The sequence below is a fragment of the Vicugna pacos genome, chromosome 16 (assembly GCF_048564905.1).
Source record: "Vicugna pacos chromosome 16, VicPac4, whole genome shotgun sequence".
Taxonomy (NCBI): Eukaryota; Metazoa; Chordata; class Mammalia; order Artiodactyla; family Camelidae; genus Vicugna; species Vicugna pacos.
In genome coordinates, this window is record NC_133002.1 from 36180923 (window position 1) to 36208877 (window position 27955).

Genomic DNA, 27955 nt, shown 5'->3' on the forward strand with positions numbered 1-27955 from the left:
GAAACCAGCCTAGGTGGGGGTAGAGGTGTGTCTGTGCGTGTGTTTCACAGCCGGACACAAATGGCTAGAGTCTAACTTCTTTACTCAGAACCTTGGATAATTAAAGTCTTTTGCCTGAAGGGTAATACAGACTTCAAGCATCTCAGAATCCCCTGACATTCTTGAGGCCAGAAATTCATTTCATTGGGAATCCATCAAGCCAAGAGAGTCAACATTGTAAAGCAGATGCTTGACGTCAGACCTCACCCTTCTTCCTCCTCTGCTCTATCCTTCTCCTCCAAGCTCATTCTGGGAATTTGAGGGAGAGTGATTGAGGCAAAAATCTTGGATCACATTCCTGAATAGGGTGGTGAATGAACTGGCAGCCAAAGTGAGCCCTGTGCTGGGCAGAGACGTGGCAGCCACAGTGCCCCCAGAAGGGCCACCTTGAGCTGCCGGCTCCCAGCAAGGAGGGCAGGCCTTACTGAATACCATTGGTCCAAAGAAATTCTTCAAACACTCCGGATACATGTGGAGCTCTCTTAATGAGGGGTGCTCAGGAGAACTCTCTCTCCCACCTCCCCTCCCCACCCTCACTCTGGGTCAGGCTTCTCATCCTGGCATGGAGCATGGCAACTTATTTTATTAATGCACACTTTAGGGGAAGATGCATCATTTCAGCAGGTCAACAGGAGAAATACTTGCAGGCTGGGTACTCTCACCTCACCTCTGTCTTTGCCAACAAAGCTGAGTTGGGCTGGTAAGGGAGGAAGCAGGAAGATGTTTGGGCCCTGAGCTGCTGGGGTGGGAGGAGGTCTGGTCTTCATCTGGTGAAGTTACAACTGCCCCAGCTCCCTTATTCGGGGCTCGGAGTTCTCCATCAGGCCCAGCCCTTCCTCTGTCTTTTCTCTCTGGAGTTGAAGGCTGGCTGATACAGGCCTAACGGTGCTCTGAGGCCTTCGGACTCCTGCAAGTTGTGAGTCCTTCTCTGAAACACTCCTCTCTTCAGGTTGCTCTATCCCTGGGAGTGTTCTGGACCACAGTGCCATGTGATGTACTCATAGGAGTGCCACTGGAGGGGCCACTGGGGTGTGTCCTGGGGCAGCACCAGTGACTCCCAGAGGTCATGGTCCTACAGCACTGTAAGCTAACTGGGAGGGCATGAAAGGCAAGGTTCCTAGCCTCAGTGGTGCTCATGGGAGGTAGTCAGAAGACCAGGATGTCCAGATGAGGAAATAAAACTTTCAGCTGCTTCCATGGGCATCAAAGACACTCTAGGAAGAGACAAATCATTTCCTGGGAGTAAGAGGAGGAAAGAGACAAAATGGCAGAGATCCGGTCTGATTCTGGAAAGGAAAAAAAGGATTTTTTTTAGATTTTCCTTTAAAATAGCTTCTAGTTCTCACCTGAAAAAAAAAAATTAAAAAGGGAGGGTATAGCTCAGTGGTAGAGTACATGCCTAGCGTGCATGAGGTCCTGGGTTCAATCCCTGGTACCCCCACCAAAAGAAATAAATAGATAAACCTAATGACCTCCCCACTATAACTAACTAACTAACTAACTAACTAACTAAATAAATAAATAAATAAATAAAATAGCTTCTAGAATATTCAAGTCAATTAACTCATCATCACCATCCGTTTCCAGTAGCTGAGGAGGCACTTAGGTGATTCACATTCACAGAAACTCTTTTTTACCTACACAACATTCATCTTCCTGCATTCTCACAGCCCCAGACATTTGATATGGATCATTTAAGAGCCGCCAAGATGCTGGCCAGAGACGAGTGGTAAGTGGCTAAGAGCGCAGGCTCAGGAGCTCTTGTTGCCTGTGTGCCTTTGGGTAAGTTACTTAACTTCTCTAAAGCTTGGCTTCCTCATTTGGAAAAAAAAAAAAGAGAGAGAGAGAGAATGACAATAGTACTTAACACAAAGAGTTGCTCCAAGGACTGAGATGATGTAGGCAAAGCTTTTAGTACAACAAAAGCAAGTGCGTCCAGGTCCATCCGGAGGAGCCGGGCTCAACACCATCAGCACAAAATCATCACCATCACCATCATCATCATCTTGGCAGCTGCCGTTTATTCAGTTGGGTGCCAGGTACCCTACTTTAGCCAGCCTTTAATCATCCTTAAGATCCTACAAATTGGGCTGTTTATTCCCTAAAACTCAACTGCTGATAGATCTGAAACCCTGGGCTCAGGGGCCCACCCACTGTGAAAGTAGCTCCAGAGGAATGATGATATTATAGTGATTTAAGCTGAAAAATGGAGGAATTTGTCAGGGCTCCATTCCTCACGTGGGTCAGGATGGGATCTAAGTCGATGGAAGGATGGTAAATAGACAGAAATATCAGGGGCTATTTTCTCTGGAACCCATTACTTGTATGAGGTTAGACAAATCATCAAATATCCCCAAACCTTGATTCTCTTCATCTTCAACGTGAAAATAATGTAATAATGTCTGCCTTGCCTCACAGCATTGACCTCAGGATCACATGAGATGTGGCACGTAAACTCGATGTGTTGAAGGCATCATGACACCTGCCAAGAGAGCCCTTGATCCATAATTTGGACTTCTGCTTGGCTCTCTCCTTCTTTCACTCAGCCATCATTTATTATGCAGAAGTCCTATTCTCACACCACATCCTACTCCATTTGTAAATCAATGTGTTGATAGGCATTCTGCTTTATGTAATTAGACTTTAGCTAGTTTGCCTTGTATGTGTCAGTCCTCTGTGGTCTGATTAGTTGGGAATTTTTAGAAGCCATCATTCGACCTAAAAACAGAGGACCAGCTCTGAGACTGGAGACTCCACATGGTATTCAAGGAAGCCCTGCTTGGCTTGAGCCAGCTCTGTTCCCTGCAGAAATGCCTTCACTAAAGAGCCATTTATTATCTCCTTGGCTCTAACTGAAGACTAATATTAAAAATGCCATTTGAAGGAAAGATATTGTGGCTTTAAGAGTCTGAGGCCTGGGAATAGAAACATCCTTGCTTTGCCACTTAACAGCTGTGGTCCCGTTTGAATGTTAAACCCTCTGAGCCAGTTAAATGAGCCAATGTTAAATGCTCTCTGAGCCAGTTTTTTTCTTTTCTAAAGTATATAGTTGTGATTGGAATTAAATTAGATAAAAAATATATTCAGAGGAGTGCTGGCGCCTGTGTAAGTATGCTACCAAAAAGGGTAACTTTTATCATTAGTCATTAAAAAACATGTCAGTACCTTCAGTCATTGTCCACTATGGTAGTAAAAGTCTGTAACAGACAAGTGACCACATGACAGGCTGCTCTTAAGAAATCAGGGGCAGGGAAAGAAGTCTCTTGTAAAGAACTATCTATTTACTAGATGAGTAAACTTATCTTTACTCATTTAGGAGAAAATAGCAAAAATTTCTCTGCCCCCAAAATCCCAGAGCTTCTTGGGGAGTCTGAACCCCAAGCTGGACTTTGCTAAAAAATGGCATGAAGAAGCAGCTTCCCACGTCAGGGCTCTTCACCAAGGTTCAACCATGTCCCCAGCTCACTACAAGCCAAAGCTGGTGCTGAGTGACCAGTCACATGAGTGCCAGCGTGTTCAGGGATGTGCCAAGAGCTTTGGGAATGGAGTTACCCAAGGAACCAGCCCTAATCTTGGGGAGTCCCCAGTCTGAGAGGGGGTGCAGCCCTTGCCCTCAGGGAGACCCCAGTCTGATGGTGGAGACATAGTCCATGTCCTTAGAGAGTCTCTAGTGTGACTGGGGAGACAAATAAAAGTCCAAAACAGAATTTTATGTTTGGCCTTTTCTGCTAAGAAGTCCAGAACCAGATTCAACAATCCATGTGGGAACCATCACACCCTTTGAATATCGTTATCTCCTCCCTTTCTCTGTGTGACTTCTGATCATTGTAACTTCATTTAATAGTCATGCTGAACAAAAGTTTCTATCGTAATCTACTACATCACCCCCCTTTCTAAAAGTAGGAGCATAAAAAACTTAAAATTCTGGACAATTATGAACCACAGACAGTGGGGGGTGAGTTTGAGCCCCATGAGGACTGGGGAGCTTTGCTCCTCTAACAGGCCCACGCATCAGGCTGGCCGGCACAGGTTCCTCTGCCCAGGCCTGGGTCTAAGGTTGGACAGTCTTTGCGATACTTCGTCCAAAGGCAAATTCCCAACGGCCCCTCCCAAATCCCTTGTGTTGGGATTTCCAGAGGTGTGGCCTGGAAAGCCCTAAGCTTAACAAGGGCCCCCATATGATTCGTACCATCAGGGACGTTTGGGAAACACCAGGCCCACTTTTTCTCTGACGGTGGTGAGAGGACCATCAGGATCACCTAGAGGAGCTTATTTTATTTTATTTTATTGTGGGGGATGGTGGTGGTAATTAGTTTTATTTATTTATTTTTAGAAGATGTACTGGGGATTGAATCCAGGACCTCCTGCGTGCTAAGCATGCGCCCTACCACTTGAGCTATACCCTCCCCTCCAGAGGAGATTCTTAAAATGCAGATTCCTGGGCCCCCAGTAGGACCTATGAAATCAGGATTTCTGGGAGCAGGCCTTGGAATATGCATTTTTATGAGCACCCACAGTGATGCCTGTGGGCTAATGTTCACTTGCCAGCCCTTCTGCAGTGGGAGCTACGGGTCACTCTGGTCACGGTCCACTTTCGGTGGTGGGAGTGAGGGAGACGATTAAAATATAACGCCTTCTTCTATCCGCAGCCGAGCAGCACAGATGCCTCCACTTTACCGTAGAGTTCTCCTAAATTTGTAAGCACCACCTTCCTTTGGGGGCACTAAAGTTTGCTATCTCTTTGGTCCTTTGACACACTGGAGTCAAAGCCTAAGGGCCTTTGTTTCCAGATCTCCTCGGGCTCAGCTGTCCTGTTGCCCTGTCCCGTCAGTACACTCTGCTCCAGGGCCAGCTTTGGGCCCAAGTGACCTGGACCTGGGCCAGGCTGGCACAGCACAAAAGGTGTGGAAATCAGCCCCTCCTGGTTGATACGGTCCTACTTCTGGGACTGGCGCTAGTGACGGTCTTGATTTTAGCACCATCTTGGAAGACGAGGCAAAGTGTGCTTGGATCAGTCATAGCAAGTCATTGCAAGGGGGTCACATTTCGATGGAGGTTAGTCTGAACCGTCTACTTACCTGTACATCTTTATCAATCCGTCTGTCTGCCTACCGACCCAACATTCCAGAAATAGAAATATATAGTGTCTGACAATGCGCCAGACACATTAAGGGACTACAGGTGGGCGTACCTAGTTCCTCTCACATCCTTTCTGGCCAGAGATCAGGCAGCGACTGTGTATACATGGGTCTCTCACAGCACCTACATGGCTTCTGCCAGGCCTCGGATCCAGTCGGGCTGGAGTTGCAACCACCAGCAGATCATTCTGGGAAACATCATGGCCCTGAAGATTCTGCAGGAGGAGAAGGGAGGGCACATGCAGCTGCCTCTTCTCGACAGAGCTTCGGCTGTGGAAGTAGCACTCCTGGGGCAGGGAGAGGTATTCTGGAAAGGCAAAGTCATCGGCATCAACAATCTGTGCTTCTGGACTCAGCACAAATTCCTGGTGAAGGCCACCTCCTCTGGGTCCCCTGGCTTAAAACTGGCTGAAGAGCCTGAAATCAGATTCAGCCATTGTGCTGGACACCCTCAACTTGTACAGGCCTGGCTGAATGGGGCTCATCTGAATGAGAACTAGGACAGGTTGAAGAGAGTATTTAGATAGTATTCTATTTTTTTTTTCATTTTTTGTCTAACCAGTAAGACTAGAGACTCCCTAAGGATATGGACTATGTTTCCACCATCAGACTGGGGTCTCCCTGAGGGCAAGGGCTGCACCCCCTCTCAAACTGGGCATTCCCCAAGATTAGGGCTGGTTCCTTGGGTAACTCCATCCCCAAAGCTCTTGGCACATCCCTGAACACGCTGGCACTCACGTGACTGGTCACTCAGCACCAGCTCTGGGTTGTAGTGAGCTGGGGACATGGAGAGATCCTCCCTCGGTTGAACCTTGGTGAAGAGCCCTGACGTGGGAAGCTGCTTCTTCACGCCATTCTTCTGCAAAGTCCAGCTGGGGTTCAGACTCCCCAAGAAGCTCTGGGATTTCTGAGGCAGAGAAATTTGTGCTATTTTCTCCTGGATGAGGTACCGAGGTATCCAATGCTGCTTGCATTTAAGGGAGGCCACCCTAACCATCTCTGGGCTACTGCATTCAGAGCTGGTGGTCATGGTCATACTCAGCAGAGACTTGGGAGAGTCTGAGCCCTGGGTGGTGGATTCTGGGAAAGTTTCTATTGAGGTTAGAGGCTGGAAGAGAAAAACAGTCCAAAATGAGATTGTGGAAAGCAAAGTGCTCCTTTCCTATGTCATTCTTGATTAAAACAAACAGATGTAGAGCTGAGTTCATGAGCAGCCAGAAAGATTTCAGTTAGAACAGTTTCCTAACCATCAATTGGTTAAACAGTAGGGCAGAAGATGGTGGGGGGTGTCCACAGAGCTTCCTCTGGAGATTTTTAAACATGAGAGAGTTTTTAAACACTGGAGACTGGTAATCAGAGAAATAGGCAATATTTCATAGCTATTAGACTGGCAAAAATTAGAAAGCTGGATGTCAGCATTGGTGGGAGATACAGGGACTCTCATGCACTACTGATGAGACGGTAGGCTGGTCCAGCCATTCTGGTGAACCATCTAGAAATACTTGGTAAAATAAGACTACAAATATCCTGTGATCCAGCAATTCTGCTCCTAGCTGTACATACTAAATAAGTTATTAGATAGCCCCTTCAGAAAAAAACCTATGTACACCGATGTTCCCAGCAACATTATTCACAATAGTCAAAAGGTGGACACAACCCATCGATCCACCAACAAAGAAATGGATAAACAAAATGTGGTATATACACACATGGTATATTATTCAGCCTTAAAAAAGAAGAAAATTCTGATACATGCTACAACATGAATTAACTTTGAAAACATTATACTAAGTGAAATAAACCAGACACAAAAGTACAAATATTGTGTGATTCTATTTATATGAGGTACCTAGAGTGGTGATAGAAACAGAAAGTGAAACAGAGAGGAACAAAATAAGGCAGAAAAAATATTTGAAGTCAATGGCCAGGAACTCCTCAAATTTGTAGAAGACATCAATTTACAAAGCCAATAAGCTCAAGAATCCTAAATAGGATAAATACAAATAAAACTGCATCCAGACACATCATACTGCATTTCAAATTGCTAAAATTCAGAGATAAAGAGAGCAGCCAGAGAAAAACGATGTATTCCATACATGGGGCAATGACACAAATACAGCTGACTTCTCATTAAAGAAGAAAAAGAAGATCAGAAGATAATGAAACATTTTTAAACTACTGCAAGAAAAATGATAATGCAGAATTCTAGGTCCAACAAAAATCTCCTTCTAACTGAAGGCTAAATAAAGACATTTTCAGATAAACAAAAACATAAAATTCATCACCAGCACACAGATGTGCACTACAATAAATACTAATAATGTATGTTAGTATAAAAGAGCGGGTAAGTTTCCTATGTTTAAAATTAAGCACATTACCTCCAAGTAGATTCTGACAAACTGAAGATGAACACTGCAATCCATAGAACACCCCCCTCCAAAAGGCAAAAAGTTATAACTAAAAAGACAGTATTCACTTTTCTTACAAATATTCACTTTTCAATTAACCCAAAAGAAAGCAGAAAAGAAGAATCACAGGAAAAAAGCAAAAATAGAAGAAAAGAATAGATAATAAACAAAATTTCAGCCCTAAATTTAATCACATTAATAATTATATTAAATGAAAATGGAATAAACAGTCCAATTATAAGGCAGATGTTCTCATGCTGGATAAGAATGCAAGACCCACCTATGTCTGCGTATAAGAGGTATCTTTTACATATAATGAGAAAAATGAGGTGAAATTAAAGGGATTTTTTTAAAAAAAGATGTGATACCATGCAAACAGTAATCATAACCAGCTGGAGCAGTTATATGAATATTAAACAACACAGATTTTAGGGCAAGGAATATTACCTGGTACAAAGAAGATTTTATCATTTCATGATGATAAAAGGGTCACTACATCAAAAAGACAAAATTATAAATGTGTACCTAATAAAAGAGCTTTAAAATACATGAAACAAAAACCGATAGAACGAAAGGTAGAAATAAACAAATCCACAATTAGGGTTAAGATTTTAACATCCATTTCTCAGCAACTGGTATAAGAAATAGACCAAATCAGTCTGAAAATGGAAAATCTGAGTGACACTACCAACCAGCGTGATGTAAGTGACACATAGAACACGATATTCAGCAACCGTAGGATACACGTTCAAGTGCACATGGAACATTCATTAAGATAAATTATTTACCGGGCCATAAAACAAGTCTTGGTAAATTTTAAAACACTGACATTTTACAAAGTATTTGTACTAACCACAAAAGAATTAAATTAGAAACTGATAACAGTAAGATATCAAGGAAACCCCTAGATATTAAAAAATTAAACAACATACTTCTAGATCACCCACGGAACAAAAATGAAATCACAAGGAAATTAGAAAATATTTCAAACTGAGTGATAATAAAAATCCAACATATCAAAATTTGTGGTAGGCAGAAAAGCTAGTGTTTACAGGGAAATTTATAGTGCTAAACACTTATATTAGAAAGGAAGAAAGACTTAACATAAATAATCTAACTTTCCACTTTAAGAAGCTAGAAAAAAGTGATTGAATTAAATTAAAAGCTAACAGAAAAAAAAAGAAGTAATAAAGATAACACTGGGCCATCATGAAATGCAAAATAAACCACAGAGAAAATTAACAAAGGCTAAAATTGGTTCTTCCATAAGTAAAATTGATAAGCCTATAGTAAGATCAAGATAAAGAAAGAGGAAACACAAATTGCTTTTATCACCCATGGGATATCACCACGAATTGTGCATATATCAAAAAGATAAGAAAATTTAAAACGGCCAGAAGGAACAGTTTGGTTCTGGTTCTAGCTAAGATGGATTAAACATATTGCCACCTGTCTCTCCCACTGACTGTTCCTATAAAACCTGCACAGAATGCATGCGTAGAGAAGCTCTCTGACAATTCTGAAAAGTAAACAGTAGCAGGCAGACTGAAGAAGATGAAAATTCAAAGTACCAGCAAGTCAGCAGTGAGTTTATTGTTCTTCTTCCAGTATCCCCTGACCTGAACTCAAGCCAACTCAAAACTCCGGAGTGGGTACTGGAGAGCAGACAGAGAAAGCTCTAAGAGAAGCCCTATAGTTTTGGCTCAAAGATCTTTTTTTCTTTTCTTTTCTCCACTCTCTGTGCCCCCACGTCTGTGATCCTAGGTGGCGGCAGCAGTAGTAGCAACAGAATCAACAGCAGGACCTGGAAAGACCTAAAACTTCCTCTTTCAGTGGAGGAGCTGTCGTCCCAAGAGGATAGAATCATCTCCTAATATATTTTTTCCCTCTGTGACCTCCTGCCACTTGGCCCTGGAAGCAGGTATAGTCACAGGAAGTCACAGCAGAGCAGGGTAACTAAAGTCCCAGCTTTCAGGTGAGAACTCTCAAAAAGGGGGGCCAGGGAACCAGAAAGTACCAGGGAGCTTGTGGAGAGGAAGGAACTTGAGAAAATGACTCAATAAAGTAAATCATGAATTTCTGGGCTCTCGCATAAGCTGCCCATCTGTAACTCTGTCCTTAAACAGCTGACCTAAACCTTTAAGAACTGGACTAAGGGATGGATCCGATGGAAACTGGACCAATGGAAAAAGATCTACGAGGCAAACACTAATCAAAAGAAAGCTGGAGTGGCTCGATGAATATCAGATAAGGTAGACCTCAGAACAAAGAAACTGGAGTAAGAGAGATAGAGAGACATCACATAATGATAAAAGGGTCACTTTGCCAAGATGTAACAATCTTAAATGTGTATGTACCTAATGCCACATTTTCAAAATATACGAAGAAAAAGCTGCCAGAAATGAGAGGAGAAATAGACAAATTCACAATTATAGTTCGAGATTTAACATTTATCTCTCAGTAATTAATAAAGCTAGTACACAGAAGATTAACAAGGATATAGAAGAACTGAGCAACAAAATCAACCAAACAGATCTGACTGACCCTCTGCCCAACAGCAACAAAATACACATTCTTTTGAAGTGCACATAAAACATTCTCCAAAAGAGAACATATCCTGGATCATAACATAAACTTAAGTATATTTAAAAGAACTGAAATCGTATAAAGTATGTTCTCTGACCATATAGAATTAAAGCAGAAATCAGTAACAGGAAAATCTCCAAATAATTGAACATTAAACAATGCATTTCTAAATAAGTCATGGGTCATAAAGGAAATCTCAAGTGAAATTAGAAAATATTTTGGACTAAATGAAAATATAATATCAACATTTGTGGTATACAAATTTTGTGGCTCCTAGGAAGAAATTTATAGCATTAAATGTTTATATTAGGAAAGAAGGTATTAATCAACAATCTAAGCTTCCTCTTAAGCAACCAGGAAAAGAAAAGCACAATAATCCAAAGCAAACAGAAGATAAGTATTAATAAGGGCAGAAGTCAATGAAATAAAAAAGAAAAGAAAAGAAAAAAAGCCCATGAAACCAAAACCCAGATCTTTGAAAAGATCAGTAAACTGATAAACTCCTAGCAAAACTTACAAAGAAAAAAGAATAAACAAATTACCAATATCAGGAATGAAAGAGAGGGTATCACTATAAACTCTATATTAAAAGGATAATAAGCACAACATTGCAAAATGACTATAACTCAATAAAAAAAAAGTTAAAAAAATAAAATAATAAAATAAAAGGATAATAGGGAACTACTATAAACAACTCTTCACATATAAATCCAACCACTTAGATAAGATGGACCAATACCTCAAAAACCACAAACCACCAAAACTCACTAAAATAAAATACGTAATTATTAAAGACATTGAGTTTATAGTTTAAAATATTTCAAAAAAGAAATCTCCAGGCCAAGATCATTTCACTGGAGAACTCTAACAGAAGATTTAAATAATAGTGATAATCTTACACAATCTCTTCCAGAAAACAGAAGAGGAGGAAATATTTCTCAATTTATTTTTATAGAGTTAACATTATCCTGATATTAAAGACAGACCCCGAAAAATGTAAAAGAAGAAAAAACTATAAACCAACATCTCTTATGAATACAGGCATAAAAATTCTCAATAAAACATTAGCAAATTGAATTCAGCAATGTATAAAAAGAACAATTCACCATGGCTATGTGGGGTTTATTCCAGGAATATAAGACTGGTTCAAGTTCAAAAATTAATCAATGTAATCCATCATATTAACAGTCTAAAGTAGAAACATATATGATTCTATCAATTCATACCCAAAAAGCACTTGACAAAATTCAATATTAATTCATGACATAAAACACCTCTCAGTAAATCAGGAATAGAAGTGAACTTTTCAACCTGATAAAGGACATCTACAAAAATGCTACAGTTAATGCCATGCTTAATAATAAATGAATGACTATTTCCCCTTTAAGACTGGAAGCAGGGCAAGGATGTCTACTCTCCCCACTTCTATTCAACATAGTACTAGAAATCCTAGACAGGCAATAAGGCAAGAAAAAGAAACAAAAAGCATAAAGATTAGAAAGAAGGAAGTAAAACTGTTCTTATTAGAAGATGACATAATTCTTTGATGAAAATCCTAAAGAATCAATTACAAAAAAGCCTTACTCGAATGTATAAAGCACCTAAGCAATTCAATGAGAAAGGAAAGTCTTTCAATAAATAGTGTCGTAACTAGACGTGCATATGGGGAGAAAAAAACGCTGGTGCCCATCACTTAGTGTACTCAAAAATCAACTTGATATGGATCATGGACTGCTACATAAAGCTAAAGCTATGAAGTTTTTAGAAAAACCCTAGGAGAATATCTTTGCCTAACATTCATGAGGTACTGGGGATTGAACTCAGTACCTCCATTAAAAAAAATTTTTTAATAATAAATTTTAACAAAATTCTTAGTACATAGAAAGCAATGACTATAAAAGAAAAATTGATAAACTTCATCAAAATTGACAATTTTTCACTAATCAAAGGGCATTATTAAGAAAAATAGGCAAGTTTCCAGACCATACAAAGAATTCCTACAATGTAATGGTAAAGACACAAATAATCCTGTTTTTTAAAGGGAGGGAGGCAAAAACTTGAACAGACTCTCCACAAGGAAACATACATGAATGACCAATAAGCAACTGACAAAGTGCTTGGCATGCTTAATCATCAGGGAAATGCAAATTAAAACCACGGTGAGAAATCATAACATAGCCATTAAAGTGGCTAAAATTTAAAAGACAGGTAACACCAAATGTTGACAAACATGAGGCAATTGGAACTCTCATTGATTGTTGACTGAAATGTACAAATGATACATTCACTTTAAATACAGACTTTGGAGTTGCTTATAAAGTTATACATAGATCTACCCTTTGACCTGCAGTCCTCCTAGGTAGCTATCCAAGAGAAATGAGAACTATATCCATGAAAAGTCTTGTACACAATGTTCACAATAGAAATAAAAGAATAAAAACTGGGGACAACCCAAAAGTCCATCAACAGGAGAATGAAAAACAAACTGCACTCTATTTGTACAATGGAACACAATTCAGCAATAAATAAGAACAAACTACTGATATACCCAACAACATGAATAATTTCATAGATATAATACTGAATTAAGGCAGTCAGACACAAAAGAATATATACTATATTATTGCATTTACAGGAAATTCTAGACTAGGCAAAACTAAGGTGAAAAAAGTCAGAGTCAGGATAGTGGATGCCTCAGGGAGGGATGCAGGGAGCAGGAGGGCAATTGCCTGGGAAAGGGCAGGAGGGAATTTCAGGGAAATATCAGAAAGTTTTATATCATGATAGGGATATGAGTTACACAGGTGTATTTATTTGTCAGAACAGTACAGTTAAGATTTGAGCATTTTAATGCATGTAAACTTAATCTTTAAAAAAAAAAAAAGGCAGGGCTCAGTAAAGAAAAAACACCAAATGGGAATAATCCAATCATATGTAAATAAATTTTAAATGCATGCATTTAAAAAATCCCTTCTTTTCAAGGAAATATACCAACAAAAGGTGCTGGATGAGAGAATGGGAGGTGACCATAGAGATAAAGTGACAAGGAAATAAAACAGGCAAAGCCTTGAATGAATCAAGTATGATACAGTAACCTGAACCAATGATTCTGATGAAATCAAACCTATGCACACGAAATCCAAAAAAGGAAAAAAAAATTGACAGTTGCTGCCTTATTTTTTAAAAAAAAAATCTCTTTACAGTTGAGTTGTAGTGCTTTAAGTCTTAAGTTAAAGCACTGCTTTAATTCTTAGATGAATGAAAAAAGACCATGGACAGTCTTAATAAGTAGCAGTAATATCAAAATAATAGCTAATGCTTATAGTCTCCTGTGTGTTGAGCACCCCTCTAAGTAAGCATTTTCATGGATCCTTTCATTTAATCCTCACAGTAATCCAACATTGTGAAAATTGTTTTCTCAGATGGGGAAACTGGGGCTTAGGGCAATCAGAGTGACTAGATGGAAGTCATATATATAATAAAAGGAGATCCCAGGATCTAAACAGAGGCAGACAGATTCTGCAAAGCATACGCTCTACTCTTTTTAAATTATTATTATTATGTTAAAAAATCACATAACATAAAATTTACCATCCTGACCATTTTTAAGTGCACGGTAAAGTAGTGTTAACCATCTGCACACTGTTGTGCAGCAGATCTCTAGAATCTTTTTAACCTGCAAAACTGAAACTCTGCACCCATTAAACATCCCTTTTTTTGCCTCCCCACAGCCCCTGGCAACTGCCATCCTGCTTTTTGTTCCTGAGACTTTGACTACTCTAAATGCCTCATGCAGGTGAAATCACGTACTATTTGCCTTTGCGTGACTGGCTAATTTCACTTTGGAGAAATGTCTATTTAAGCCTTTGCCCATTTGTCAGTCGCCTTATTTGGTTTCGTTGTTGTCACGAGTCGTAAGAGTTCTTTCCCTGTTCTGGACATTAAGCCCTTATCAGATATATGGTTTGCAAATATTTTCTCTCATTCCACAGGTTGCCTTTTCATTTTGTCGATTGTTTCAGTTGGATGTAGTCCCACTTGTCCATTTTTGCATTTGTTGCCTGTGCTTTTGGTGTCCTATCCAAAAAAATCCATTGCCAAATCCAAATGTGATGAAGCAAACACGCTTAAAGGTGTTTATCAAACTACAGGTTGCAAACCTACTAGTAGGTCAAGAAATTAATTCAGTGGTTTGTAACTGGTATTTTTAAAAGAATAGAATGAGTCACTATCTGTAGCATGTCTAAGCATTGTTTTAGAAACTTTTTTCCTGTTGTGTGTGTATGTGATGGACAGTGAAATAAAATGGATTTCTACTATGGTCTGAGGTTAGAAATTTGGAAAACATTGCACTACTTTATTCTGTACTTGGAATAAGCAAAGGCCTGACAATGCAGAAGTTTTCCCAGTAATTACAATAGAATTATCACATAGTTCATACTTAGGAGGGCCTAAGTATGATGAATACAAAAAAATCTGTGCTGTCAGTACCACGTTCACGTGGCAATTTCATTTCTACAAAAACAGAAAATCAACTGTCAAATTAAAATTTTTGTGCGAATTTTATTGGTGCTATTTATTTGCTTTTGTTTTATAGTTCCATAAGAGCTATAGGTATAAAGATTTCATATCTGGTTTTATGCTTGTAAATATTTATAAAAATAATGTAAGTCTACAATTGGAATTTGAAAGATTTCCTTTCCTTCAAAAGGTGTCCGTTAAACAACAAGGTCCTACTACATAGCACAGGGAACTATATTCAATACCTTGTAATGGCCTATAATGAGAAAGAATATGAAAAGGAATATATGTATGTATAAATGAATCACTACGCTGTGCACCAGAAATTAATACAACATTGTAAATTGACTATACTTCAATAAAAAAATAGATTTTTTAAAAAGGTGTCCATATATCAATGGAATTTGAGAAACACAGATTAGGTGATGTACTGGGTTCAGCAATGCCCCCCAACCCACAATTCATGTACACCCACAACCTCAGAATGTGACCTTATTTGGAAATAGGATCTTTGTAGATCTCCAGACAAAATATGCTCACATCGGTTTAGGGTGAGCACTAAATCCAGTGACTGGTGTCCTTATAAAGCCGTGTGAAGACACACAGAGGAGAAGCACAAGGAAGAAGTCCATGTGCTGACAGAGGCAGAGATTGGAGTCACGCTGCCACAAGCCAAGGGATGCCAAGGACTGCCAGCACCCACTGGAGTCTAGCAAGAAGCAAAGAAAGATCCTTTCTAGAGAGACGTCTTATGGAGCGTAGCCCTGCCCACCTCTAGCCTCCAGAACTGTGAAAGAATAAATTTGTATTTTAAGCCACCAAGTTTATGGTAATTTACAGGTATGCCATTCCACAACTTGGGCTCCACAAGTGGCAAAATTGAGGCCCAGAGAGGTTAAGCGCTTATTCAAAGGCCCACAGCAGGTCAGGGGCAGAGAAGCGACCAGAAAGAAGACTCCTACTGCTGCCTCCCAAGCTCGGTCCTCAGGGGAGGCAGGCTGCTCCACTCACCACAGGGCTGGCGATTGTGTCCACCGCAGAGGCCGACTTGGCTTCCTTGATTCCGGAGGTGGCTTTATTGAGCTCTGGCCTGGAGCAGTCAAGAAGGCTTGAATTCCTCAAGGCAGGTACTGAGCTGTAAGGCCTAGCAGGAGCAGGGCCAGCCTCCTTCTTGGGGGCCTCTTGGTCGAGGCTGCTGTCTGGCTCACTTTTCTTTGCGTCTCTAACACTCGAGAGCAAATCAGGTGCGCAGAACACCAATGTCAATGGCTGGACGTACTAGGAAGGAGGGAACCAAACACACAGCCCATGGGAACCCAGCTCTGTCCACTTCCAGATTCATCTGCACCCAAGAGAAGGTGCAAAGGAGATGAGGAGAGGGAAGCATTCAGAATCAAAATCTCTCCAATGGGGGGGGGCTCTTAACCGGGGGGTTCAAGGACCCCTAGAGGGCTCCTGGACGGCTTCATGGGGCCTTCAAACCATTTAAAATTGCAGTTTTTAAATTGTATCTTTGTATACTTTATGGCAAGAGATTCTATAGCTATTATCAGATTCTCAAAGGGTTTGTGACCCTAAGAAAGTTATTTTAAAAAGAAAAAGGAAAGAAAAAAGAAAAGAAAAGAAACTGGCCCAATCCTGTCCCTTCAAGTAAGACTTTGAGAAAAAGGAGACAGACTGAAAAATCAACCGAATCCTTCCACGGAGCCGGAAGAGAGAGGTAGGCAGAGAAGGGGGACTCCAAAGATTCAGATCATAGGACAACTGGACAGCTGGCCCCCCATCTGGGGGCTGGTCCCCACTTTGAGCAGAGAGCGGACCGGAAGGACCCAGCTGTGTTCCATCACCCGTGTCATGTTCTGAGGTCCCGCCTCCCAGAAGTTTTCCCTATGGCTTCCTCTCTCAGCTGTGCCCCTGGCCTGCTGGAGGGGAGCATCCAACCCAAACTGGAGTTGGGGACCATGAGTACGGCTGGTCCAGAGCCTGCTCCCTACATGGGGATCGTGCTCAGCCTCCCAGCTGCTTTTACTCCTACTGGAGGAAGAAGGATGGGCCAGTGAGAGTCTTCTTGGCCTGGATGGAGGGGTTGTCTGAAGGATGCCATGCTCCTTGTAACTTCCGGGCTCCCCTCCCGCGTCCCAGCCCTCCATGTGGCCCCATTCCTTCAGTGTGTCTGGGCTCTGAGGAGTGGTCTCCTCAGCACTCCACTCTGGACTGGCCCCAGCTGGGGAAGGGTGCTGGACATGCGTGCTCCCCTCCCATCCACGTTTACTTGTTTGAAGGTGTGAGTGGTGGCGGGCTTGCATTTCTGCCGTTGTTTCTGTCCCCAGCTCCGCATGCTCTTGCCTCTCCCTTGCTCGCCTGCTGATTCCCCCTGCATCTCTACCTTCTTCTCCTTCGTTTGGAAGGATTTCTTCTCCTGTTTTAGCCTCAGCTCCTGGATCAGCTGCCTGCCCATTGAGGAACATGAGTGTCATGCAGGTTAGGGATGGGCTGTGAATGCGGACACTCTCCTTGAGGGCTGGACAAGACTGGGCAAAGGAGGGGAGTGCTCCATCTTCCCTGCCCCAGTGTGTCCAGTGTGCACAAATGATTGAGGGTCCCAGAGCAGGAGGCAGAGAAGAGACTCTTCCCTCCACCACACCGTTCCCAGTCTGGGACAAGCACCAAGGAGAGATGTGTGGTGGGGGCCTCCACCCCACTCTGCCACACCCCATCTCTCTCCCCACTTCCCAGGAGGCCAGATCCCACAGCTGGCAGGTGCTGGGAACAGGGTCTGAGGAGGATGCTTAAGTCAGGGGCTCCTGTGGACCCCTTCATATGCTGGGCCTCTCTGGTCAGTGATGGGATGGAAATAACTCAGTCACATGAGCTGGGAATCTGGGTTCCAGTCCCTCTTCTGTCATTATCTGCTACATGACCCTTTTTCTGCTCTGACCCCCCCTCCCACAAAATGATGTGGCACGTGGGGACTGGACTGGATGGGATGAGGCCCTTCCACGCCATAGATTTGACACCTACATGAATCCAGGAGGGAGCTCTGAGGGGCTGGACATTCTGGAGTGGGGTGGGGGTGCCTGTTTCAGGGGTGAGTTTCTAGAAACATCCACATATCTACTTAACAATTCCCCAGCAGGTCCAGCACAGTCCCCTCTTCCCCCGGAGCCCTGGCCCCTCACTCCAGGAGCCTTCCTACCGCGCGTACACCTCCCGAGCCCTGGAGGTGACAGTGTTCTGGAAGAGGGAGTTGTTGTCCTGGAAAAACTTCTCGTACTTCTGTGAGTTCACGCTGGGATAAATCAGGCGGAACCCTCCACAGTTTTCCATCTCATACTTCTCAGTTTTCTCTAGACGCACGGCCTGAAAACCCTTGACTTCCTCCATCCTGTTGGGAAGCAGAACACAGGGCTGCAGTTAGGTTTTCTTGGGACCAAACTTGGAAAGGACGTGGCCGGGCAGGATGTTGTCTTGAGCCAGACAGAGGCCTTGCACACAACAGAGGTCAGTCAGCATTTCCCAAGCAAATGCACGAACGTTTCCCTGAAAGGAGATTCTAGCCCTCCCGGGACAGCCAGTGTCATAATGCATTAAGAGCTGGTTAGAACCGTCTTCCTGACAGCTCACCAAATTCCCTCTCGTTACAAGTAAACTCCATCTCCCGCTTGCCTTGGTCCTGACGAGGCAGACTTTCGCCACCTTTCCAATCACAGCCCCCGTTACCCTTCTCTGGAGAACAGCAGCTAGTGTTTAGCTAAATTTGAGGGCTTCTTGGATGAGCTTAATGAGCTTTTATGAGCTGTGATGATCTCATTCTTCCTCACAGCCCCCAGGGGAGGTCAGGGAGGGAGAAACCTTAAGCTCCCTTTACAGCAAGGAAATCAAGAGCCACTGAGCCGTCCAGAGCCAAGTCACGATGAGGAGACTGATTCAGAGGAGGGTCCTGGCCACTTCTGAGCTGTCTCCTTCTCAGGAGTTTAATGGACAGTGTCCTGGAACCCCAGGTGGCCCATCCACCGAGCTCTGGGTCCAGACTCGCTGCTTACCAGCGAGGTGACCAGTACGAGGCAGTTCCCCTTTTGGAGTCTTGGTCTCCTTAGCTCCAAAAACAGGACCATACAACACCCCATGCTACCTACCACCTCCACACCCTGTACAGGGAAGACGGTGCCCATGAGAACACGCTGAGAAACAGTGTCATCCAAACAGAGATGTCACTGCCCCAGTTCCAGAAGCTCAGTCTCAAAGGATCACTTTGATCCCAAAGGATCACTGCGGCCCCTGCCCTCCTCAGGGGCAGGGGCCGCAGTGGGATCTGAAATGCAACAAAGGGATCTCCTGGACCAGGCTCCGAGTCTTCAGAGGCAATTGCCCTGTGGAGGAAGACCCCTGTTAAAAGGCAAATGCTACCCAGCTGGGAGCAGGGCTCCCACCAACACAGTGACATGGGGAAGATGGGCAAATCTTCCTTTTTGTAAAGATAAAGGAATGGTTTTACTTTTTGTGTTGGTAATCCCTGAATCTTCATGTGATATTAATCAGCTCACATCCATCACATATACTTATGTCAATAAATAAATCTATTGTTAAGAACCAAGGAATTTTCACAGTAAAACTTGTCCAACTGCCACGTCCTGCAAATATAAATTCATTTCCAAATCGGATTATCCTCTGTTAGGACTGACCCACTACTGTACCTGGTCTCCCGCGAACGACACTGCTGCAGGAACCGCCCCCGTTGCCTCTCCTCCTCCAAGACTTTCTTTTTGTCACAGCTTCTCAGGTTGATCAGGACCAGCGTGTCATACAGCAGACTGTCCTTTACCTCTTTATCCAACCAGGAGTCAGTGGAGAAGCTCGGAGAGTGGTTGACCTGTGAGGGCAAGACGGCAGCTGGGGCTGGCCGGCCAGGGTGGAAGCAGGGAGTGAGGCAAAATGCCCCCTCCGGGAAGCCACCCACGCCCACCTTGGGGCCCTGGCTACCACGATGAGCGAAGGAAGAGGAAGAGACGGTCTGAACTAGAGCCACGGTGAAGAAAGGAGAAAGCGGAAGCCCCTCCAATTTAACTAGCTTTTATTTCAGTCTTATCTTCCTGAGAAGCACGGGGTGGGGGGTTTGCCCTTGGTTTCCCCTCCATCTGGTGTCCGTGTGCCCCCTCACATGCACTGGGCATCCCAGAGAGCAGATGGAAGGAGACAGTCCAAAGGGCCCGGCTGGGAGGGAGGGAGGGGAAAGGAGCGATGCATTCAGGATCCCAAAGGGGGAGGAGGGGAGACAGGCCGGAGGAGGGAGGGGAGGCATTCCTGCTCACAGAAGAGTCTGTATTGTTCACAGGCTCTATGTGACATATGAAGATTTCTAGAAGTTTCGGAAGGCTTGCTCCCAGTGGCTTATTCTACTCTTTGGGTAAGAGCTCCAAACAGCCATACACTCCTGCCCACCCACACTGGGTAACAAGGGCTGGGAATGGAGGAAAGGCAGGGCCCCGGGACTCTGGTCTATAATTCCGGGTCCTCCGCTCTGAGGGCTGACTCTGTGTCACTGGCAGCTGTCACGAGCTCCTCAGATGTGCACCTCAGCCCCATCCCCATCCCCGCTCCTGTGTGTGTACTGAATGGTCCAATCAGGAAGAGAGGTGGCCACCCAGAAGTTTCTATTCCTCTTCTTCCCACCACCCCACGGGTCTGGGGGAGGCAGGAAATTCACGTCCCCGTGCCCACAGACACTGGGCTGCTCTCTGTTGCTGCTCGGAACTGAGTGGTCCAGGCCCCTGAAAGCCAGACCTGCAGTTCCCACCTGATCACGAACATCCTCCACCCAGTTTTGGTGAAGAACAACTCCTGCTATAAAAGATAGAGCTGTCTTCAGAATTACTCTGTGCCTGAGAGCAGAGCTTCCGAGTCTGGGTGGACCTCCAGAAGGCGCCAGGAATTCTCGAATTCCCGGCCGTCTACCTCCCTCTGGTGGCCACTTTTCAGCGAAGGGAGAAGCCCCAGGCAGCAACACCGCGGCAGGCGATGGCTGTTGAAGTGGATTACCAACCTAGCTGAGCCAGGAGGGCGGAGGGACGGCCCCGACTGGCCGAGACCGCAGTGACAGGGGCCAGTTTCACCCCTCGCCCCAACCTCCCTACCTCCAGCAGCCAGGGCTTGAGTTTGTGATCCAACAAAATGTCGAAGCCCAGGATTTCAAAGCAGGCACTGTTGAGCGTGTGGCTGGGGAAGCAGGTGTGGTAGTTATGCTTGATGACGGGGTGGGCTGAGATGATGGTCTTGACGATGACGTCCTCGATATCCCTCCATATCTGCTCCACATTGTAGCCGTGGCTCTGCATGTACGCGTTGAAGGTGGAGAGCTTCCTGGAAGGGAACCATGAGCCATGAGGCAGGGCAGCCGACCTCTGGTCATCTAAGGCCATGGCATGCAGGAAACCAGAAACTTCTGGAGGAGATAAGCCTCTGAAGCCAGTGGGGAGGAACACCCAGGAGCCAGGGTGATCCCAGGGCTGTGTCAGCTCAGGAGGGTCCTGCAGGAGCCACAGGGCTACATGCCTCAAACCTCCACAGGCCTGGAGTGGGCAGTTATCATGATATGGGAATACACTTTCACTGTGACCCAGAAAACACCCGGGGGCTGGGGCAAGGATTGGGTCTCCTGGATGGATGAATTCAAAAGCTGAAAAACAGAGGGAAGGTGTAGCTCAAGCGGTAGAGCGCATGCTTAGCATGCAGGAGGTCCTGGGTTCAATCCCCACTACCTTCTTTAAAAATAAATAAATAAACCAAATTACCTCTCCCCCCAAATAATCAATTAAATAATTAAAAAACAACATCCTACATCATGATCTTGCTTTGGTGGCAATGGTTTCTCGGCCTTTGGTGTTCATCAGAAACACATAAGGAGCCTTTAAGAACATGGATATCTGGTTTCCACCTCAGCCATCTGAGGGGATCCTGGGGACGCTAAAGACACAGCGATTTTGTTTTAGGGCTGCCTGTAGGGAAAAGGCAACCTCAGGGCATTTCCAGAGAGAGTTACCACATGTCCCAGGCCAACCAGACAGTCTGAGTTTAGAACTGGAAGTCTCATATCCCAGGAAACCCCTCAGTCGCAGGCAAACCAAGATGGCTGGTCACCCTGTCACAGCGATCGGAGGATATCTACCCCACGTGGGGAGGTTCGTGAGGAAACATCTGAAGGAATGCACACCAGTCAGCTCTGGGCTGGGCAGTACAGAGACGGGGCAAATCTGACAGGTCCAAGAGGCAATGGCAGGGACAGACAGCCACCTGCTCCCGTGCACACACGCATGCACTGAGAGCCCAAGTGGAAAGTGGAAATATTGGAGGAGGAAATATGGGCAATGCAGGGGAATGAAGAGCAAAGAGAAGAATGAGAAGACCAGAATCATGGCTCACTCAGGCGGTTCAAAGTACTCCTGGGATCCCAGTCAATGGAGCCAGTGTACATTTGCTAAGGGCCTGCTGTGCGTGTAAAATTCATGCACTGGCGGATCCCAAGAAACCAGTACCTTTGTCCTACAGACCATTTGAGGAGTCAGCACACATATGAAACAACCAAAGATGCTTTCACAGAAAGACAGATAAACAGACAGGCCACTCAATCACGAGCCAAACCTTTTCTACCTACCCCTGTCAGGGAAAGGAGTGTTGCACATACTGAATTTTCCAGATGGCTTGAAGCCAATCCATTTAAATGCAAAAAAAAATGTGTTTAATTTGCCAAACTGGGAAATAAATTTTCCCAAAATAGATTATACATGCCTCTGCCTTCTTACAACAGACATTATGAATCATCACATAACCACTTCTTGATGACTCAAGCACATCACAATGAATACACATTATTGTATAATTTCATAATGCCCAGAGGTGAGCCACTTCAATTTCACCCACCAGCTATGTGCCAGGTACCCTGAAAAATGATGAGGACCCAGTCTCTGCTCCAGAGGCTTGCCAGGTTTCTAGTTTTTCTGTCTTCTTCTCTGCTCCTACTTAAGTTTGCAGCCTGGTGGGGATTTACTGGGAGTGCAGTTGGACTCAAGCTGGGGAGGGGGGATGTAGGGGTAGGTGAGCAGTCAGTGTGAGAAGCAGATTGTCTCAAAAGATGGGGAAGAGGAAGACGAGAAAAAGTGAAAACAAAAGGGAGGGAGAGAAGGACTCTGCCCAGTGACATGGGAAGCACCCAGAAGTCCAGGGCACCAACTTAAGTACGATTAGGACTACAAGGCAAACAGGTGCATCAAACAAAGAGCGCTTATGGGCTACGGCTCATAGTGACCATAGGGTGGTGGGACTCCAGAGATGAAAAGGTTGCTGCGGGTGGTTAGACTCAGATTCCACAGGCTTGTCCTGAGAGGTGGAAGCCAATCCTCTCATCTGATAGGTGAGGAAACAGGCCCACAGAGAAGATGGATTTCACCCACACTGCAGTGGTTATGTAGCTGGACCAGAACCTAGGTCAGAGAAGGCAACACGGAAGCTTAGTGAGACAGAAGGGCCTTCAAGGATGTTCCCCCATGTTTTTGGTTGGAGCTGAGCAAAGGCAGAGAGACAGGAATGAGCCAGGCCTGGGTGTCGAATGTGAACAAAAGAGGGTCCTGGTGGAACACCATGGAGCGAGTGGCACAGCAGCGTTACCTAGTGGTTAAGGACACGGACTCGGGAGTTAATTTCACCTCTACCGCTTCCTAGTTGTGCGACCTCGGGCAAGTTACTTACCCTTTTCCACCTGTTTCCTAATATGCAAAATCAAGATGATTGTAATCATGCCTACTTTATAGCATCATTGTAAGGATTAAATGAGTTAAGGTATATAAATTTCTCAGAGTAGTGCCTGGCAGATAGCAAGTGCTCAACAGATAAAATGCTGACTATTGGTGTAGCAGCAATAATGGTGGGAAATGGGGTCTGGTCAAAGCATAGTAGATTGAGCAGAGGAATTTGAACTTGATGCTCTGGGAACCACACTGGTTAGCTGAGAGTGGAAGTACTAAGTATATAGAATCCACAATAATAAAAGCACCCACTTGGATGGGGGCGATTGTTTTTCAAGCCCATTCATACATATCATCTCAGTAGGTCCTGATGGCATATCTGGGAGGCTGGCCAGCCAGTATTCATTTTCCTGTGTCATTTTCGAGGTGAGAACATGGAGGTACAGAGAGGTCAGGCAGAGATGCCTGGAGCAAGGGAGAAAAGCAAGGAGGCTGATGCCGCTGTCCAGTCTGAGGCTGAAGCAGGGTCCGGGGCTGGTGGAAAGGAAGGGATGAAGGGACATTTGAAGGAGGAAACTTCAGGATTTAGTGACTTGCTGGAAAAGGAACCATCCAACATGACACCAAGCTCTCTCCTCCTGCAGGTTAGAAGGCGGAGAGGGGGACGTTTGGGGTGGAAGTGAGGAGAGAGAACAGATGACAGTGGGAAAGGCTGAGCTGGAAGCAACCGGGAGACGCCCAGGCAGAGCTGAGGAGAGATGGGCCTGGAGCTCAGGCAGGCAGCACAGAGCAGGGATGGCGAGGCCAGGCCTGGCTGAGAGGCTAGGAGAAGAAAGAGGAAGGAGGGAGGGGGAATGAGGGCAGCAGAACAATACTCCCCAGGCTCAGCTCAGTCCTGGCATCACGGAATAACACCAACACAGCCTGAGGGCCCAAAGCCTGTTGGTGGGATGTCCGTTCTCACAAGAGGAGGGAAACGCAGGCCCTTAAATTACATGCCCTTAGACCAAGGAAAAATCACAGTAACTGTGACCACTGTCCACGCTGCAACCATAGGCCACTGGAGTCTCAGTGACCCTGTGAGGTGGTCAGGGTAGGGCATCTCATCGCGCTCATCTTACAGACCAAGAACTGGAGGCTGAGAGAGGTGAAGGGACTTGCTCAAGCTTACTGGGCTGGGGAGAGTCAGAGCTGGGACCGGAAGCTGGGCCTCATGAGCACTGAGCAGGGATGCTCCATGTGCAGCAGTGCAGGAGGCTCCGCCAGCGCCCGCAGCACGGGTGGGAGGAGAGGGGGTGGGCGAGCTGCGGTTGAGACGGGTGTCCGGCGCCCTCCAAAAAGGCGCGATCACCACCTCCCAGCCCAACACGTCCACTCCCAGGAGGTTTAACCTAGTGATTTTCCATTTGCTTCTTGGAACTCTGCCACCAAGGGAGTCGTGAAATTTCATGTGCTTCTCTGATGCTCTGAAGCCAAACAGATTGCCTGTTTATCCATCCTTTGAAGTCTGATGCGGGGGAGAGAGCATGCGCCTTGGGCTCTGACGGACCTACCTTCTCAGCCAGCTCTAACATTCACAGTGTGTGACCTTGGCAACTTATCTAACCTCTCAGAGGCCCAGTCTCCTCGTCTGGAAAATGGAGATGGCATCTAACTCATAGTTGCCTACCGATGTCTCTGCCACAGTGTTGTGAAAATTCAATAAAAACAAAAAATGCACACAAAGTGCCAGCATGGGCCCCAACACACAGGCCTCCATAAATCCTTCCTTGCCCTCCCACTTTGGCCTGGTCACTTTCACATTCTTCAGTCCCCCTTTTCCTTGAGACTCAAATGAGACAGGATAGCCGATAAAGGGAATATAAGATCCACTTGGGAAGAGACTCATGCATTCCTCTCATTTTTTCCCCCTTCTTCCAGCCAGCCAGCCACATGTCATGTCACACCAGGGCACTGTGACACATTATTTGAGAATCTCTGCTGGAGCAACACCCCAGGGAACCACAGGCCAAGGATCTACTGACAGGTGGGTCCTCCTCCAGTGGCAGATCAGCAATCAATGATTACCTGCTGGTCTGGAAATGTCAGAAGGGCCAACTGTAATAAGAGTATATATTGGTGGTGGGGAAGGGTATAACTGAGTGGGTAGAGTGTGTGCTTAGCATGCACGAGGGCCTGGGTTCAATCTCTAGTACATCCATGAAAGATAAATAAATTTTTAAAAACCCAATCACCCCCTCAATAAAAATAAAATAAAATAAAATAAAATAAAATATTTTAAAAAGAGTATGTTTGTGTGTGTGTGTGTGTCCGTCCTGCTGGGGAAACAATTCGCGTTTATCTCTCCTCCTCCCAACCTCCTAGGGTTTATGATGTGGGCCTTCTTTTAATGATTAACGGCCAGAGGGCAGAGACTAAGGAGTCTGTTCTGGATTCAGAGGCAAAGAAAATTTTTCTGAGACCATGTGAAGGAAGGAAGGAAACACTGATGGGTCTGAGGAGAATCTCAGAGAGCAGCTCTGAGACTGGCAGGGAAAGAAAAGAGAAGTGAAGCCACTTCCTTACCTCTTGCTGCCAGAGTGACCATCTTGAAGGAAATTGGAACTGTGCTTATTAATGGAATAATTAGTCAGGTGCATGCAGATATCATTCTGGGGAAAGAGACACAAGTCGGTGGGGTCAGGGGGAAGGGCAGGCCTCCCTCTTCCCCTCTGCGCCCCTCCCCAGCCCCCAGGGGTTGAAGAGACGGAAAAGAAAGGTGAAGTCTTGGGGCTTACGTAGACTGGCAAAAGACGGAATAATTAGAAGAAGTAAGAAGGGGAATCCTACCGCCTGGAGAATAAGAAACTCCATCTCCTCCTGAGACTTCAGGAGCCCTAAGGTGGGGGTGGGGGAGGTGGGCGGAGAGCTGGGGGCTCGCCCACCGCCTTCCTTCCTTAAGCATCGCAGTATCGTGGCTTTGCAGTCAGGCAGACCTGACCACCAGTCCCACGCTCCCCTCTTCCTAGTTCTGTGGCCATGGACAAGTCCCTTGTAATCGTCTGGATTTTAATTTCCTCCTCTGTAAAATGGAGATGATAATCCCTATTCCTGAGGGCTCTTGGAAGGGCTAAATGAAAGAACAACCTGGCACATAGTGAACATTCAGCAGATGACAGGCATCGCCACCATGCCTTGAGAATGTAGATTTATCTAGGATATTTTTTTTATCAGCGAGGGGAGGCGGGGGAGGTGGTGTGTCCCTCAGCTCACCAGGTTGTCTGTGCAGGGATGGGAGTAAAAGGTGGTGGCGAAGCGGGCCAGGCCTTCATTGTACGCAAAAATCCTGAGAGGGTCACAGGATGTCATGAGCACATAAATCCGTAGGTCAAACTTGAACCCATCAATGATAAAGGGCTGGGAAGAGAGGAAAGTCACACAGTGTCAGAGGAGACACGCAGACTTGCAGATCTTCAGCGCCCCATCTTGTTTTGGTGGAGTCAGCTCCAACGATGCCTGCGTTACCGAGTGTGGGTTGGGCCAGGGTCGGGGAGGGGGACAAGGGGATTTGGGCTCCATGACCCACTATGTGACCTTGCGAAAGTCACTAAACCACACTGGGACTCAGTTTCCTGATCTGTCAAATGGCATGAGTAACCACCTCCAAGAGCTCTCCTGGCAACGAAACAAAATCACATGAAAAAGTCCAGTGATAAGGGGAGGGTATAGCTCAAGTGGTAGAGTGCATACTTAGCATGCACAAGGTCCTGGGCTCAATCCCCAGCCCCTCCTCTAAAAATAAATAGACCTAATTACTCCCCCCACAAAAAATAAATTAAATTAAAAAAAAAGTCCTATGATGAAGGTCATGCTGTCACCACCCATGGCTGTGCTACTGTCACGCTTCTGCCAGAGTTCTCCCTGCAGCTGCAACCCTGACCCCAGTGCCGGCCAGGCCTCCCTCCCATGCACCTTCTGGAGGGTCCCCTCCCTGCAGTGGGCTATACCCCTGGCCGTGGAGGAAAGCTGTTTGCCATCGTCTCTCAAGGGCCATCCCCTCTCCCAAGCAAGGTAGGGCGTCCACAGACCAAAGGTGCTCTCCCAGCTGCCATCTGTTAGAGGCAAAGAGCCAGCCTGGCAGGGCCAGACCCCCTGACAAGGCTACAAGGGCAGGGGTGCCCCGGCCCAGGTACTCATCACAGCCCTGGTCAGAGGGCCAGGTCTGACAAAGTCCAAGGCAGGAGACAGGACTCAGCTGCGCCCTCACCCAGCCCTCCCTTCCCTCATTTCACAATCGGTCCAGGGGAGCTACAGGGGCTGTGGATGATAAATAAATAATCACCACAAGGCAGTACCTTTGAAATATAGAGTTGACAGATCATATCCTCCCCTGGTTTGATTTCTTTCACTGTCTGGGTGATGAATATGCCTCTCCCCTGGCAGCCCGAATCTGGCTTGCAGATGTATGTCTTGTTTTTTCTTGACCTGCTGTAGTTCTGCAAATCTCCCCAGCTACCAGAGCAGGGAGGGAATGAGACACACCTTTAGC

The 27955-nt window shown here is 45.3% G+C and overlaps 1 protein-coding gene and 1 long non-coding RNA gene across 9 annotated transcripts in view; one reads left to right on the top strand and one right to left on the bottom strand.

Moving 5' to 3' along the window:
- Positions 1-602: 602 nt before the first annotated feature.
- The window catches only part of TTLL6 (tubulin tyrosine ligase like 6), a 38554-nt gene continuing 11201 nt past the window's right edge, over positions 603-27955 (bottom strand). For 2 of the 7 annotated variants that reach the window (XM_072938877.1, XM_072938876.1), the window contains exons 4-14: positions 27762-27918; positions 26680-26823; positions 25993-26078; positions 20824-21049; positions 19387-19562; positions 17889-18077; positions 16965-17142; positions 15704-15970; positions 5916-6285; positions 5231-5484; positions 603-1325 (exon numbers count right to left, since the gene is read on the bottom strand). In XM_072938877.1, coding sequence (XP_072794978.1) covers positions 5231-5484; positions 5916-6285; positions 15704-15970; positions 16965-17142; positions 17889-18077; positions 19387-19562; positions 20824-21049; positions 25993-26078; positions 26680-26823; positions 27762-27918 — 2047 coding nt within the window. In that variant the 3' untranslated portion in view covers positions 603-1325. Of the gene's footprint in view, positions 1326-2398; positions 2522-5230; positions 5485-5915; positions 6286-15703; positions 15971-16964; positions 17143-17888; positions 18078-19386; positions 19563-20823; positions 21050-25992; positions 26079-26679; positions 26824-27761; positions 27919-27955 lie in introns of those variants that run through there. The other 5 variants (XR_012059632.1, XM_072938873.1, XM_072938874.1 and 2 more) reach the window with 5 other exon arrangements.
- Positions 22591-25173, top strand: LOC140686306 (uncharacterized). 2 transcript variants are annotated; one of them, XR_012060027.1, is made up of 3 exons: positions 22591-22670; positions 23792-24071; positions 24860-25173. It is a non-coding gene; the product is annotated as an uncharacterized lncRNA (long non-coding RNA). The 2 variants fall into 2 exon arrangements; XR_012060028.1 differs by having other exon boundaries at positions 23792-23853.